At 41.2% G+C, this 16,410-nt stretch overlaps 3 protein-coding genes across 19 annotated transcripts in view; 1 reads left to right on the top strand and 2 right to left on the bottom strand.

Moving 5' to 3' along the window:
• Positions 1-7,078, top strand: part of LOC147016117 (uncharacterized) — a 68,838-nt gene extending 61,760 nt beyond the window's left edge. For all 14 annotated transcript variants that reach the window (XR_015050009.1, XR_015050005.1, XR_015050003.1 and 11 more), the window contains one exon: positions 6,723-7,078. Coding sequence is in view for 1 of the 14 variants with exons in the window: in XM_085848847.1 (XP_085704973.1) it covers positions 6,723-6,757 (35 nt within the window). In the remaining 13 variants the exon portion in view is untranslated. The remainder of the gene's footprint in view (positions 1-6,722) is intronic.
• Positions 1-16,410, bottom strand: part of LOC147016116 (disintegrin and metalloproteinase domain-containing protein 9-like) — a 112,269-nt gene that overhangs the window by 49,281 nt on the left and 46,578 nt on the right. For 3 of the 4 annotated variants that reach the window (XM_085848840.1, XM_085848842.1, XM_085848843.1), the window contains 5 exons: positions 13,707-13,772; positions 12,841-12,915; positions 9,114-9,292; positions 6,950-7,028; positions 6,739-6,866 (listed from right to left, as the gene is read on the bottom strand). In XM_085848840.1, coding sequence (XP_085704966.1) covers positions 6,739-6,866; positions 6,950-7,028; positions 9,114-9,292; positions 12,841-12,915; positions 13,707-13,772 — 527 coding nt within the window. The remainder of the gene's footprint in view (positions 1-6,738; positions 6,867-6,949; positions 7,029-9,113; positions 9,293-12,840; positions 12,916-13,706; positions 13,773-16,410) is intronic. The other variant, XM_085848841.1, reaches the window with a different exon arrangement.
• LOC147016114 (protein GVQW3-like) overlaps positions 15,062-16,410 on the bottom strand; it is a 105,853-nt gene continuing 104,504 nt past the window's right edge. Inside the window, exon 2 of the mRNA XM_085848846.1 lies at positions 15,062-16,137. Coding sequence (XP_085704972.1) covers positions 15,379-16,101 — 723 coding nt within the window. The 5' untranslated portion in view covers positions 16,102-16,137 and the 3' untranslated portion in view covers positions 15,062-15,378. The remainder of the gene's footprint in view (positions 16,138-16,410) is intronic.

Below are 16,410 nucleotides of genomic sequence, written 5' to 3'. Positions count from 1 at the left end.
TATACAGAAGAGATAAATAAGAAAGCATTAGGAGCTTTTGATGATAAAATATATATATTTTAGAGAATGGAATCAATAGTCTCACTTATGGTTATAAGTATAAGTGTTAAGATATTGGGTTGGGAATTTTTACAGGCTACCACCATCTTTTTTACTGATTTATAAATGATAGAACGAAGCAATAACCAAACCAAAGAGTGGAGCTCTAATCAGCCTTGGTATTTAAATGGAAAACATAACGAATGTGAGAAATATCAAATAAGTCTTATTGAAGAAATAACCGGGGTAAAAGTAGATAAAACAAATAAGCCGATAAATTTAATTACAAATAAGTTGGAGGATGTAAAGAAAAAGAAAAAATATCCTTGAATGGATTGAAAACTTTGATGGTTATCAATTGAACAATGGAAAAACAATTTACTACAATCTTAAAATGATATGTGGCTCATGAGGTGGTCAAACAAGAGCATTAAGAGAAGTTTATCATTTCATTTCTGCTCAACAAAGACACTTAAACCAAGAACCAAGTTCCAAAGTAATCTTTGTGATTATACTCGATGGTGATGAATGTAATCGGAAAATTAAGTTATTCCCCAAAGTAGAACATGGACAAATATTCATTGGTTCGCTCTTTGAGTGGAATGAAAATATGAAAGGGAAGAAGTCCTTTCATCAGTAAGTGTCAATTTTACATTTGCTTGTATGGGAGGGGGAGGAAATCAGTCTCCTATTTTACATTTGCTTGTATGGGAGGGAATGGAATCAGTCTCAATTTTACATTTGCTTGTATGGAAGGGGGAGGAAATCGGTTTCCTATTTTTGGCTTTTGGGGCTTGAGTCAGAGAGTTTTTCCCTTTTTCCCCATTCATTTAAATGAATTCCTCAGAAGCCCCATTTATCCTCGACTGTTAAGACTTCCAAACAGCGGACGAATCACGAACTACACCTCGAGCCAGAGTCTGATCCTAATCTCCATGGATGTAGGTCCAGTTGATCAAATTACTGAGCCAAGATATTTAAAACGCTCCTCTGGGGTCAGTTCTGATGTGCCAATATGCACGTTTTATCCACTTGCACCACTCCAAACCATGACTTGAGTCTTATCTTCATTTATCCACAAGTCAAATAGCTCATTCTTCAACTTGACTTCCTCTGCCATCAATTCCAACACCATCTTTGATTTGGCCAAGAGGGTGGTATCATCGGCGTGGCGTAGATTCCAAGTATCATGACCACCAACTGTGCATCCCACTAGTTCTGGAAAAATGCACCACATCTCTCATAATCCTCTCACCAACCGCATTGAAGAGCACAGGGGACAGTGAACCACCTTGATGTACTCCCTTTTCAAAATGAAATTTCTCTGTCTGTCCATCGTTTACTCTAACAACTCCAATTGCCTTTATATAGAAGCATCTAATCAACCAAACTAGATGCTTTTGAACTCCAAATTCCAATAAGGGTTTCCACATTGCTTCATGTTGGACGCTATTGAATGCCTCGGCATAGTCGATGAACATGACCCATAACTGTGTTTCCTTTTTCGTCTCCACTACGCGTAACTGTGTCTCCTTCACCTTTTCAATCACATTTCTCAAAATCAACATAGCATCAGTAGTACCTTTACCACAAACAAAAACACATCGATATATAATCTGCATTGAGTTGTAGGGTGGTACACAGTACCTATAGAAAGTCCACACCCCCTTTCAAAATTTTTCACCTTTTGTTGCCTTATAGCCTGGAATTAAATTTAATTAAATCAGACTTTTTCACCTTTATTTACACATCGTAACCCACAACTTCCAAGTGAAAAACACATTCTACAAATTTCAGAAAATTAATTAAAAATAAAAACTAGAATATCTTGGTTGGATAAGTGTCCATCCTTATAACGGCAATTGTAAATGAGCTCAGGCATAATCAATCACCTTCAAAATCACACACCAAGTTAAGTGGCCTCCACCTATGTTAAATTGTTGTGATTCTGATTATTTCATAATAAAATGAGCTGTTCCTGCAGGTTTCCTCTGCTGGGTAGTGCATTTCAAGCAAAGACTCAACCATGAGCACCAAGCAGCATTTAAAAGACCTCCAGGATAAAGTTGTGGAAAGGCACAGCTCAGGGGGTGGGTCTAAAAATATTTTAAAGGCCTTGAATATCCTTTTTTTGCACAGTCGAGACAATCATTATGAAGTGTATGATGTGTGGTACCACCAAGACCCTGCCTAGATCAGGCTGCCCTCAAAACTGGATGACCAAGCAAGGAGGAAACTGATCAGAGAGGCCACCAAGAGGCTAATGGCAACTTTGAAAGAGCTACATGCCTTTATGGCAAAGATTGGTCACTATGTGCATGTGACAACAATATCCCAAGCACTCCACAAGTCTGACCTGTATGGTAGGGTAGCAAGAAGGAAGCTGTTACTCAAAAAAGCCCACCTTGAGTCCCGTTTGAGGTATGCAAAAAAGACACTCTTGAGATTCTGAAGCCATGTGGCAAAAAGTTTTATGGTCTGATGAAACCAAAGTGGAACTTTTTGGCCGAAATGTAAAATGTTACATTTGATGCAACCCAACACAGCACATTACCCAAAGAACACCATCCCTACTGTGACATATGGTGGTGGCAGCATCATGTTTTGGGGATGTTTCTCATCAGCGAGTACTGGGGCACTTGTCAGGATAGAAGGAAAATGGATGGAGCAAATCACAGAAAAATCCAAGAAGAAAACCTGCTACCCCCTCTGTAGAAAGCTGAAATTGGGATGGAAATTCACTTTTCAGCATGACAAGGACCTGAAGCACACAGCGAAAGCTACACTGGAGTGGCGAAGGAACAAAAAGATAAATGTCCTTCAGTGGCCCAGTCAGAGCCCCAAACTAAATTAAATCCAAAATCTGTGGCATGACTTGAAGATTGCTATCAATCAACATTCCCCACACAACTTGACTGAGCTTGAACAGATTTCCACAGAAGAATGGGCAAATGTTGCCCATTCAAGGTGTGTAAAATTGGTAGAGAACTATCCCAACAGACTCACACCAGTAATTGCTGTCAAAGGTTCTTCCACCAAGTGTTAACTCAGGGGGATGGACACTTATCCAACCAAGATATTCTCGTTTTGTATTTTTAATCAAATTTCTGAACTTTGTAGAATTTGTTTTTCACTTGTGGGTTACGTTATGTTGTGGGTTACGATGTGTAAATGAATGTTTAAAAAAATCTCATTTAGTGCAATGTAATTCCAGGCAAAAGGCAACAAAGGGTGAAAATTTTGAAAAGGGGTGTAGAATTTTCTATCGGCACTATATATATATATATATATATATATATATATATATATATATATATATATATATATATATATATATATATATATATATATATATATATATATATATATATATATATTATGCAAAGTTCATAAATTCTGTGAAGATGTCATGAAAAATGAAAATATGGCACAGAAAGAACAACATTTCACATGACAAAGTACCTATCCATCTACCTTTTAAACCAATCCACTGGATTACCTCCACTACTCTCATTGGAAGACCCTTCAATGCATGAGCATCTCTCTGTGTGAATTTTCCCCGTTTTATCGACCTTGGCTCTCACTTTTTCTGCTCCCATTCCTCCTTGACCTTGTTGCTACCTATCTTGCTACATTCCAGTGAAATCCCAGTCTCCCTTGCCTTCCTCATAGCCTTCTTCATAACTAAGCATATTTAACCCCAGAGCCAACCTGGTCACTTTGCACTGAACTATTTCTGTTAAAAAACTACATTCATTTTGAATTCAGTGATAAAAACTGTGTACAATAATCAAGGTGAGGTCTGATCGTTACAAATGGTTCAGAGACTCAGCTATCCTTTGATTTCATGATAAAACTGCATCACTTTAAAATCGTTACCTCCACCACCTAAGGATGGACGGGGGTTATGTATTCCCCCTGTGTTGTTTGTTTGTTTGTCTGTCTGTCTGTGAGCACAATATCTCAAAAAGTTGTGGACGTATTTGCACGAAAATTGGTGTCCAGGTTGGGTGTGTGACAATGACAAATTGATCTGATCCAGCCTATCAGTGGACTACAAGACTTAAACTGTTCAGCCTGTGGAGCTATGTGCTCCACTGAGAGCCATTCTATGAGGTCCGTCTAAAAAAGTAACGGGACTGACTTCACAGAAATTTTATTCCAAAAATATATATTGAAATCACAACTTGTCCCCTTCAAAATAGTTTCCCTCCAGTCTCACACACTTGTCCATCCTCTTCTTCCACGCTTCGATGCACCCCCGGTAGGCTTCTTCTGGAATCCTCCAGAGCTCTGTTGTCATGGCCCTTTTGATGGCCTCCACATCAGGAAATCGGGTCCCCTTGATCACCCCCTTGAGCTTGGGGAATAGGAAAAAAATCACAAGGGGCCAAGTTTGGTGAATCCAGGGGTTGGTCCAGAGTTGGCACGTTCCTCTCCGCCAGAAACTGTCGGATGCTCAGTGCACTGTGAGCAGGGGCATTGTCATGGTGGAGCACCCAGGTGTTGTTCTCCCACAGGTCCCTCCTCTTGCCCTGGACTGATCTCATGAGGCGCCGGAGGTTCTCCTTGTACACGTATTGATTCACTGTTTGACCCTGTGGTAGAAACTCAAAGTGTACAATGCCATTGATGTCAAAAAACGCGATGAGCATCACCTCGACCTTCAGCTTTGACATCCTTGCTTCCCTTGGTCTTGGTGATGCGGGACTTTTCTACGGACAACTCTGCCGTTTGGTCTCGAGATCATATTCGAATATCCACGATTCATCGCCAGTAATGACTCTCCTGAGTAGGTCTGGATCATCCTCTTGGGACTTGATAACGTCTTGACAGACAGTGAGTCTTTGCTGTTTCTGCTCCTCGGACAACAGCTTGGGGACCATCTTTGCGCACACCTTGCGCATTTCGAGATTTTCAGTGATGATGCTCCAGACAGTGTCCTTGTTGATGGAAAGTTCATCAGCAATCATCCGCACCGTGAGTCCACGATCTGTGCGCACCATCTGCTTCACACGCTCAATGTTGTCCGCCATTCTGCTCGTTGAAGGTCTTCCAGACCGTGGATCGTCTTCAACCTCCTCCCGTCCCTCTTTGAACATCTTGTGCCATTCACATGCACGTGTACGTGACATCGTTTCTTCCCCGTAGACTTGCTGCAGCATTGCGAAGGATCCAGAAGGTGTTTTGCCAAGCTTGGCAAGAAACTTCAGATTGGCTCTCTTCTCACGACTCATAGCGTGCCGACTCAGACTAAACGTGTAAAGCACGATGTGTGAAAAAATCACACAATGAGCGCAGTCAACCATCACCAATCATATATATTGCTGGAATGTTGTGAAATACTGCAATGCAACCTGTTCATTCAAGTTGTGTAAGTGGAGCACACAGCAGGCTCAGTCCCGTTACTTTTTAGATGGACCTCGTAGTTATTTTGAGGAAAAACAGTGATGCACAATATATAGTTATAAGCATGTTGACAAGGAGTAGGGAAACATTATGATGGTTGCAATGTGATTTATATATTTTTCTAAGTGCATAAAAGTGTCTTCAATGCATGTCTTTTGTTCTGTCCATTTTGGAACGATCGGGAGTAAATGCAGGATATTGCCTCAATCATGGCCTACCATCAGCCAAAAAGGGTTCTCCTCGTTTTCTCAGCTCCAACAAGGAAGGTAAAGAGCTCAGTCCAGAAGAAATACCTCATTGGTTCCAGTATAACATACTTACTTACCCCTCCTTTAACCGTGTTGCCTTCTCTACCCTCATCAATCCTCCCCAAGGCCATCCAGATTGTGTTTTGTCCCATCTCCTTCCACCCAACCTTCCTTATCTTGTGTCATTGTTGTTTCACCCTTTGTTTTCCCTTCCTCTTCTTCCAGCTCCTTTCATGCTGTGTTTGAGTTTCTTTCGAACTTGTTCACTCTTTATATCCCCCTACCTGTTCCATTTCTCTCATTTTCTCCCATCACCCATTCTTCCTTCAAGTGTCCATTCTGTGTCCCTCTACCCTGTTGTTGCTGTGTTTCTTCGCTTTCCATTATGTTCTGTTCACTGATCAAATTCTTCCACAAGCCCCGACTTTGCCGACGAAGAAAATGAGGAACAAAAATTTCTGGACTTGTGCAAATTGGGGGGAGGTAAGAAGGAGTCTTGAAGCAGGGGATCCTTGTCAGATATAAGCAGGTGGAGAGGCCAGTCTCTATTTCCCCCTACAACTGGTACCTATGGTGAACCGGTGCAGGAGCAATCTGCCCAAGGTATATGGCAAGGCCTCTGAGAATAAGTGCAGATTCTCGGCTGAACAAACTTGGCTGGTCCTTTACATCACGCTCTTCGTGCTGAGCCCACCAGTGTGTCCCACATGCAGCCTCTCCTTTGCCCATTATCCTGCTCTGACCATGCAAGAGGCCAGACATGCACGCGCCTACTTGGACCCAAAGGCTAAGGTGCGCCTCACCAGGCATGCACAAGTCAGGTTGAGACAAATGAATTGGGCAACTATTACCACCCTACAACTCAATGCAGAACTACGTACATCTGTGGCTTCATGAATATATTAACACCCCTCGATTATTGTCTTTATCTGCTGCCGATGCTACGTATTCATTTTCTGTTGTATAGCCAACTAAAAATGAGTCAGTGGACAATTATGTTTACATTCTAAGCCATGTGTTTTGCAGATACGTCTACACATACCCAAGAGCGGCAGACATGATGTATGGCCCTGAATGAGAGGAACATTCACTACCGTCATGCCTGATACCAAGCACGTGCCCAAGCTCATGGGATGCTATGGCTGCTCTGATCATGACGTTTGTGTGCAGCTAAGTGAAAAGACAAGAAGTTAATAGTCAGCCGAATATTTGTTTGTGAACAAACTTTATGAACAAAATGTATGTAAACATACCGTGGCGATCCCACCAGAATTGGAGTCTGAGCATACTGTACCCACAAAAGCCATGCCAAGAGTTGTACCGATTTTCTCTCTGTGTGAACAAGGCAGGAATAAAGACACACATTGTGATCTCTCAACCAAGTACGATTTCCCAGAGCACTCTGAGTGCCAGGAGCACAATCTAATGGTGGCACCTTTCCCTCCGCAGCAAGCATGTCACTTTTAATGATGTATCCTGCCACAACGACTATAAATCTCAAGTGAATTACAATGGTGGACGAAAAAAACAACCCAACACTTTAAGAAGTGTGTGATATCTCATTGGTGATGATGATGATGATGATGATGATGATGATGATGATGATGATGATGGGGCCATGTCCATGCAACTATGATAGGATTCTTGACCACCCCCCCCCCTTCCCCCTCATTTCCACTGTGTCAATGGACAAATTACACTTTGGAACTTTCTTCCCACATTTTAGTACCACAGTGGCAAAGTAAAGCTTATAAAACAGGCTAAATTCCCCGAAATTACTAACCACAACACTCCTCTAACCACCTAACCACCAACACTTCCGGGTGTGAGTAGAGTTCTTTCAGTTCGGGTGTGAGTTGTCTCAGCACCCATCTTGCAGACACCTTGTGGAACCCCAGCATGTTGTGAATGATATGGTGTGCTTAACCATGACTAATGTTCAATTCGGAGACCACTTCATTCAGCGTAATGTGACAGTTTTCCCTTAACGCACGCTCACTTCCTGCAACCATTTCTGGTGTGTCAGCTGTGTGAGGTCGGCCCGAGCGAGCAGCGTCTGCCACACTGGACACTCCACTTTTAAACTTCCTGTCCCAGTCGTACACCTGCTGCAGCGATAAACATGCGTTACCATATTGCATCTTCATTCTGAGATGGATTTCACTGGGATTCACATCCTCACTTCCCAAGAACTGGATGACACAACGTTGTTCCCCCTTGGTGCATGCTTCTAAGGGAGCCGCCATCTTGGAACTGCTCGACTGACATCATACACTCAATGTTGTGAGATCTAAAACAGGCAAAACATGACTCTTCCCCATAGATATATAACATATGTTGTCTACAACTACACCCATTACGTTCTCAAATTTATATCGTCATTTTAAGGTTGACTGCCCCTCATAAATAATTCAATGACAGGTGGAGCCCGTACAGTGGCGGGGCTGGATGGGATAGGGAAAGTCATGAAAGGGTTAAGGGGTCCATAATGCTGCCTTGTAACAATGCTTCCATTGTAAAAGTGAAAATATCAAGTCATAATTAAAAGTAATTTCATAATGAGGAAGAAAAACCACAGTCAACAGATTAAATGAGGAACTAAATCAGAAAGGAAATAATATATATTTTTAAATGGGCACCTGCATCAATATTTGGCACACACGTTGGGGGGTGTAAAAGAGGGGTGGGGAGGGGGTAAATTTTTTCATGTAATTTTTGTTTTTTTTACATCTCTCGATGTAAAATCACATGTAGATAAATATCTGACTTTTGTTCCTCACCCAGAACTAGAAAAATAATTCAGAAGAACTTGCAGAGCCTCAAATGACTTGGGAAACAACCCTTTCCATATGTGGCCAGGTTGAGATTCCAGAATGATATAAAATATAGATTTTTCTGAGTGAGCAAAGACCACCCCTTGCACCCCCTCCAACACACCCACACCCTCCCCTCCACTCCCACCCCCCCCCCCAAAATATGCCTTTAAATGATAGCTGCAGATATCCTGTGACCTGTATGGTAAGCACTTCATATCTGCTGAAATAAGTTTTGCTTACCAATCGACCACTTACTTACCTGTTTCACACAAAATACCCGATTTGCCATGGACCACATGAGACAAAGGCAATTTGACAATTTCAAAGGATTGTACAAATGTTCTTCCTTAAATCTGAAAATTATATACAGCTCAAAATAAAAACACAAGTTAACACTTGTATTTGATTTGCATGAAAATATTCTTCAGTAACCAGTCGACGATCAATTTACTGTTCCCAATTGCAGGATTCTTTTTTGTATACAACATTGAGACTCGTGGAGGAGCTCGGCCAAAACAGAGCAAAAGGAACAGCAGAAAGAGATGGGGGTGAGGAACAAATGAACAGCAGCGTTGGGGACAGGTAGGTGTACAAGACTCACGTCATGAGCAGAGCAGCATCATTGCGTTTGAGTTTGGTGATGTTGTTCTGACGCCAGGTAACGAAGCGACCCAGGACAGCACCGGCAGATTCCCGCTGTCCGATCACGACCTCATCTTCACCAGCCGAAAGTATCACACCGTCCACAGGTATCACACGGACATTCAAGGGCTTGAAATGCTGGCAGAAATAAAGGAATTCTCGCTCTCACACAAACTCAATTCTGGGTGAGCTCATTTCTACCGACCAGTGACTTAAAATTATTTGGACATTCATCACAAAACCATTCACCAATATCAGTATCAATGTAAATAGAGTGAAATAAATATATAGGGCCAGCATAACAAATAACCTATAACCTACAAAGAATTTTGTTTGTCATGAAATGAAGAAAACTTCAAAGAAAAATGAAAAAACAATTGTGGGAATGGTGGTGGTGGTGGCAATGGTGGTGGTTGATCCCATACTCTTGCTTGGGGGAGTCAACTGGAGAGCTCACAGAGAATCAGCAATTCATGGACATTGAAAGGCAAGAATTAAACCTCGAGATGTCGCCACTCCATCGCAGGGTTATACAACTTTCTACTGAGCAGTCAGGGAAATTAACCAACATCGGCGAGAGCAATTTAACAAAGCAACCGCTCAACCGCATAGCCTGATGAGTGTAGAGCGCGGTGGGGGAGGCACGTGGGCCATGACTCTAATCTCTGCAAATAAATGACATATGTGCACATATGTTTTTTGCTGTCCATAAATGATGACATGTGATTGCAAAAATTTCAGGCAATGACAAGTTGCTCGATTCAGAATATCACAGTGGTATTGTATTTCACATATGTGTCTGGAGACACTGCAGGCAGTGGCAGTGATTGGACACCATTTGTTTACATACTATACAGCTTCATCAGGCGAGGCATTGCCAAACTGGAAAATTAACTCAGTTATCCAATAAGATCTTTTGAAAAGCTGCATTTTTTTTAAACCACTTTCCCTCTGATTTAACTCCGTCTGCTCTTTAAACCCTCCAACCTTCCTCCATAACTTCCGGACGTACAAGTTGTTTCATTTACTCACTCAAGGTTAAACTCTGAAAATCCTGGCTCACTGAACACCGTGACCCTTTGGTTCCTTTGTTTTTTTCTCATATTTGTGGAACAACTGACCTGAAGCTGTTCAATCCCACTCTTCCCTTCGAGGGACTCAATCAGGTGGTGCACCTCCATGTCATGTGATCCCCTATTCAAACCAGAATTCTTTATTACCCCCGTAACCCTTCCTAATGCAACCCTTTTAGTTGCAGATTGTAGTGTTTCCTTGGCTGCCTCTCTCTGACTCTTTCTCAATCCTGTTTGTTTCTTCACTTGCTTATTATTGTATAGAATATATCTTCTGTACAGCAGATTCTCAATGGAAGTCATGGTTCGGGAGAATGGAGGATATGTCTGCTTTTGCATGTGCACCCCCATGTGACCTCTCAAGGGCAATACCACAGTCAAGCACTCAAACATGGCAGTGTGCAAAGTGAAGACCCTGCACAGAGCCTATATATATATATATATATATATATATATATATATATATATATATATATATATATATATATATATATATATATATATATATATATATATATATATATATATATATATATATATATATATATATATATATATATATATATATATATATATATATATATATATATATATATATATATATATATATATGACCGTTCTTACAGCCATTCTTCTGGGATTATTCTTGAGGCAATGTTTTATGGCCAGATGCCCTTCCTGATGCCAACCCTGGTCGCCTCTTATGACACACAAGGACATGGTACACCTATTCCAACCGGGGCATACACTGGGACCAGTACACTGGTACTCATTTCGCCGACCTCGGAAGGATGACAGGCTGAGTCAACCCCCTGGTGTTAATTCATCAGGTAACGGGGCTTGAACTCAGGACCCTCGGATTCCAAGCCACCACCCTAACCACTACGCCAACACCAGGCTTTATATATATATATATATATATATATATATATATATATATATATATATATATATATATATATATATATATATATATATATATATATATATATATATATATATACAGGATGTCCCAAAAAAATATACACCTTTTCATCTGCAAAGAGGATGGTCATAACATATATTTTAAAAAAAGATATATGGCTGGATAGAAAGCTGAAAGGTTGAAGTTTATTGTACCAATGTCAAAATTGCCACCAAAATTTAAATTTTGGTATAGAATCGTCGTTTTCTTTTAGACCACATGTTCGATGTTGGCTCCACGTTGTCTGATCACTGCCTGCAAACGCGTTGTCATGTTCTCCATCACTTTGAGAAACGTTTCCTGAGGAATGTTCTGGATTTCTCGGTGGATGTTTTCCTTCAGCTGATCAAGAGTCTGAGGCCTACGGTTTCCATAGATCCTGTCCTTGAGATACCCCCACAAGAAGAAGTCTGGAGGAGTAAGGTCAGGGGAATACGGTGGCCACTTAACGTCTTCGTAGAGGGAGATAAAGCGGCCCTCAAAATGTTGGTTGAGAAAATGCCTTGTTTCCCTGGCTGTAATGGGGCGGTGCCCCATCCTGCTGGAACCACTGGGTTCTCATCTGGATCAGGTTGTTTCGCCTTCGGGCCTGAGTACGTAGCTCAGGCAGATAGAATTCCTGAATCATTTCGCGATAGTTCCTCTGGTTTACCGTGCAAGTGCGTCCCTGGTTATCTTCAAAGAAGTATGGACCAATTATCCCATACCAACCAACCGCCACCCACATGGTGACTTTGAGAACAGATCGAGGCACCAGTTCAGTTGATGCATTACCAGGATTTTCAGTTCCCCAGTACCGAAAGTTTTGCTTGTTTACCTCCCCGGACAAGTGAGCATGGCATTCGTCCGTCATGTGAAGTTTTTTGAGTAAGTCTGCATCTTCCTCCAACTTTCCTGAGAACCAATTTGCAAAGTCTAGTCGTTTGCATTTCTGTTGATCAGTAAGCACAGTTTCCGTTTGAATTTTGTGTGGAAAGGCATGAATGTCTTGGCGAAGGATCCTCTGAACGGTGCTCTTATGAATGTTTGTCTCGGCAGAAAGTCGTCGAATCGATTTTTTTGGACAATGAAAAAGACCGCCTGTCTCACCATTTCCACATTTTATTCACTACGACCTGTCCTCTTCCGACCACTGTGACCCTTGTGAAGGTCACAGATGGTTCCCACATTGGAAAACTTTGCGATGGTGCACTTTATTGTCCGAAAGTTTGGTGCATGGCGCAAGTGGATACCGAAATGTCTCGAGTAAAGACATTGCACCTGTATGACACTTTTTGTCTGGTGCCAAAGTTGAACAATTTTCGTCCGTTGTTGTACGATCAGTCTTGGCATTTTTCTGGCACTTGGTTGGTATCAAAATAAACTTCAGGGTCTCTGCAACAAGAAATGAAGCATTAGTGTCAAAATTACTGCTTTTTTAGGATCAAACGAAGCATTTTAAAAGTTGTATATTTTTTTGGGACACTCTATATATGTATATGTATGTATGTATATATATATATATATATATATATATATATATATATATATATATATATATATATATATATATATATATATATATATATATCCATTAATTGTGTACAGAAGGAACAATTTGATTCATTCCAATTATCGAAGGGTCATCCCACTTACAAAAAGAAACTTACCGCATCCATTGTGTTTGTGAGTTCTGCTAATGCAGCAATCAGTTTTTGGTGATCTTCTTGATAAAGCTGCACAAACTGCAAAACCACAAAAACAACAAAGAATGTGAACACAACCTCAATGCTGGAGGAACAAAAGTGGACTCCAGTTTAAACGCACAATTGTATTTGATGTGCAGAAATGTGTATACAGTCACATCTACCTTTGAGAAGAAACCACCATTTTCAGACTCGGTTATGTGAAAAGAATTGATGTGAAGAAAGCAAGACGAAAATAGCATGGTAAACGGGCAATCCATAAAAATGAGTATTTGGAACACAAAAAGTGATACTTTTGATGTCAGCACGCGGCAAAAATGTGGAAAACCATTCTGTCAGAATTCAACTCGTACATATTACATTCTTCTTTGTTCGTATGCAGCACAAGGCTGCGGGGTAGCATCATTGTCTGAGGTGCCCTCTGTAGGACGGGGCAGGAATTTGGAATTTGTTGAGGGTGTTGGCGATAACTCACTGACTCTTTACGGACATGTCCAACTCATGCAAGCAGACAGGATAACCGTTTAACTTCCATCCGAAGGAGGGCACACACATCGATGAATCACCCTGCCTGTGAAACACCAGGATGACAGTTCATAGCTGGGTTTACATTCAAACCCAGACTGGATAATTTGAGACAGGTGTGCATACCTCTAGGCCATCCTGTCAGCCCTTACATTTTACACTGATGGAGTGTAATCGTGGAGATAAATCACGTCCAAATGAAATGTAGGATGGACATGCATCATTCAGCCATAGCTTATATATGCAGCTCAAATTCGTTTAAAATAGTGATGGAATCTAACAAACAAAGAGGAAAAGCAACTGACCATTTTGTTTTCAACTACCAAGAGGAGTTCAACGTATCGAGTATCAACCAGTAGAGCTCTTTTTCTCTGCACATACCCACAAAAGAACACAAAATTTAGCTTCAGCAAGTATTGTGGTAAAATAAGAATAAAACCTTTAACCAAAATGATTATGGCTCGTCGAGAAGTTTGTGCCTCCATTTTATTGTACTTATTACATGCATTTATAAAGATACAATAAAACAAACATAAATATATACAAGCCGGGAGGCGACGATGGTTCGTGGGCATTATTGAACAATGCCATGATAGGTACAATTGAGTTAGTGGAAGCTTTTGAGGAAGCCCAACCGTAAAAACCTATCTGTTCCGTAAAAATTGACCAAATCAAATCGGATTTTTTTATATGTTGTACTTATGGACATTACGCACAGCTTCTCGGAAATGAAATTGTGAGAAAAAGAAAAAAAGTTCAAGTTCAAGTTCAAGTTCAAGTTCAAGTTCAAGTTCAAGTTCAAGTTCAAGTTCAAGTTCAAGTACAAAAAGACAACTCGACCATGATATCTCGCTTGTGTCCAAGTTTCATCAAACGACACGACGACACTGCTGGCGCCCGCAAATCAATAAATATATACATATATACCATTGTGTGACTCTAAACTGTGAGTGGTGAGAGCGCTGGAACCATGTCCCATACAGCCGTTGCTGCACAGTCCTAAGAGCGATAAGCCCTGCCTGCCATGCGGAAACATTATCTCTCGCTTCATCACACACAACCTGCAGTCATTAGTGAATGCGGTCAGGAGTAATGATGAAGTTCAGCTGTTCTCCAACCGAAGTCAAACACCGTGACGTCACTGCACAACACACAGTTATGCCTGCGGCTCCCGGAAGAGTTTCTCGAAGCGCAAATTAAGATGTTAAATGGAATATATAACGTCAGAGGCTGTCAATGAAAATGCAGTTACTGACCAGTTTCACGCTTTTAGTGCATCATCACGGCAATATAGCAAGTTTCCATTCATTTGTGACTGAAACCTTACAGTTGTATACCAATCATTGTGTGACTCCAAACTGTGAATGGTGACAGCGCTGAAACCGCATCTCATACAGCCCTTGCTGCTTATCGCTTTCAGGACCATTGCATATCATGGTTCCGGGACCGTGAAGAGCATGAGAGGAGTCGACAGATATATATGTATTTCTATATTTTGTATATATATATTTTGTATATATATATATATATATATATATATATATATATATATATATATATATATATATATATATATACACGAGGTAAATTTAAAAAGTAACGGGACTGACTTCACAGAAATTTTATTCCAAAAAATATATTGAAATCACAACTTGTCCCCTTCAAAATAGTTTCCCTCCAGTCTCACACACTTGTCCATCCTCTTCTTCCACGCTTCAATGCACCCCCGGAAGGCTTCTCTGGAATCCTCCAGAACTCCGTCGTCACGGCCCTTTTGATGGCCTCCACATCAGGAAATCGGGTCCCCTTGATCACCCCCTTGAGCTTGGGGAAGAGGAAAAAAGCACAAGGAGCCAAGTCTGGCGAATACGGGGGTTGCTCCAGAGTTGGCACGTTCCTCTCTGCCAGAAACTATCAGATGCTCAGGGCACTGCGAGCAGAGGCGTTGTCATGGTGGAGCACCCAGGTGTTGTTCTCTCACAGGTCCCTCCTCTTGTCCTGGACTGATCTCATGAGGCGCCGGAGGATCTCCTTGTACACGTATTGATTCACTGTTTGACCCTGTGGTAGAAACTCGAAGTGGACAATGCCCTTGATGTCAAAAAACATGCTGAGCATCACCTTGACCTTCGACTTCGACATCCTTGCTTTCTTTGGACTTGGTGATGCCAAACTTTTCCACTGACGACTCTGCCATTTGGTCTCGGGATAGTATTCGAATATCCACGATTCATCCCCTGTAATGACTCTCCCGAGCAGGTCTGGATCATCCTCGAGGCGCTCGATAATGTCTTGACAGATAGTGACTCTTTGCTGTTTCTGGTCCTCGGACAACATCTTGGAGACCATCTTTGTGCACACCTTGCACATTTCGAGATTTTCAGTGATGATGCTCTCGACAGTGTCCTTATTGATGGAAAGTTCCTCAGCAATCATCCGCACCATGAGTCCACGATCTGTGCGCACCATCTGCTTCACACGCTCAATGTTGTCCATCGTTCTTCTTGTTGAAGGTCTTCCAGACCGTGGATCGTCTTCAACCTCCTCCCGTCTCTCTTTGAACCTCTTGCGCCATTCAAATGCACGTGTACGTGACATCGTTTCTTCCCCGTAGACTTGCTGCAGCATTGCGAAGGATCCGGAACGTGTTTTGCCAAGCTTGGCAAGAAACTTCAGAATGGCTCTCTGCTCACGACTCATAGCGTGACAACTTAGACAAGACGTGTAAAGCACGACCTGTAAAAAATCACACAATGAGCACAGTCAACCATCACCAATCATATATATTTCTGGAATGTTGCGAAAGACTGTGACGCAACCTGTCCATTCAAGTTGTGTAAGTGGAGCACACAGCAGGCTCAGTCCCGTTACTTTTTAGACGGACCTCGTATATATGTGTGTGTGTATATATATATATATATATATATATATATATATATATATATATATATATATATATATATATATATATATATATATATATATATATATCTTCTTCTTCTTCTTTCG

This window comes from Eptatretus burgeri, chromosome 12 (genome assembly GCF_056783735.1).
Source record: "Eptatretus burgeri isolate ZD-2024b chromosome 12, Ebu_testis_v1, whole genome shotgun sequence".
Classification (NCBI taxonomy): Eukaryota; Metazoa; Chordata; class Myxini; order Myxiniformes; family Myxinidae; genus Eptatretus; species Eptatretus burgeri.
This window is presented reverse-complemented; position numbering and strand designations above follow the sequence as displayed.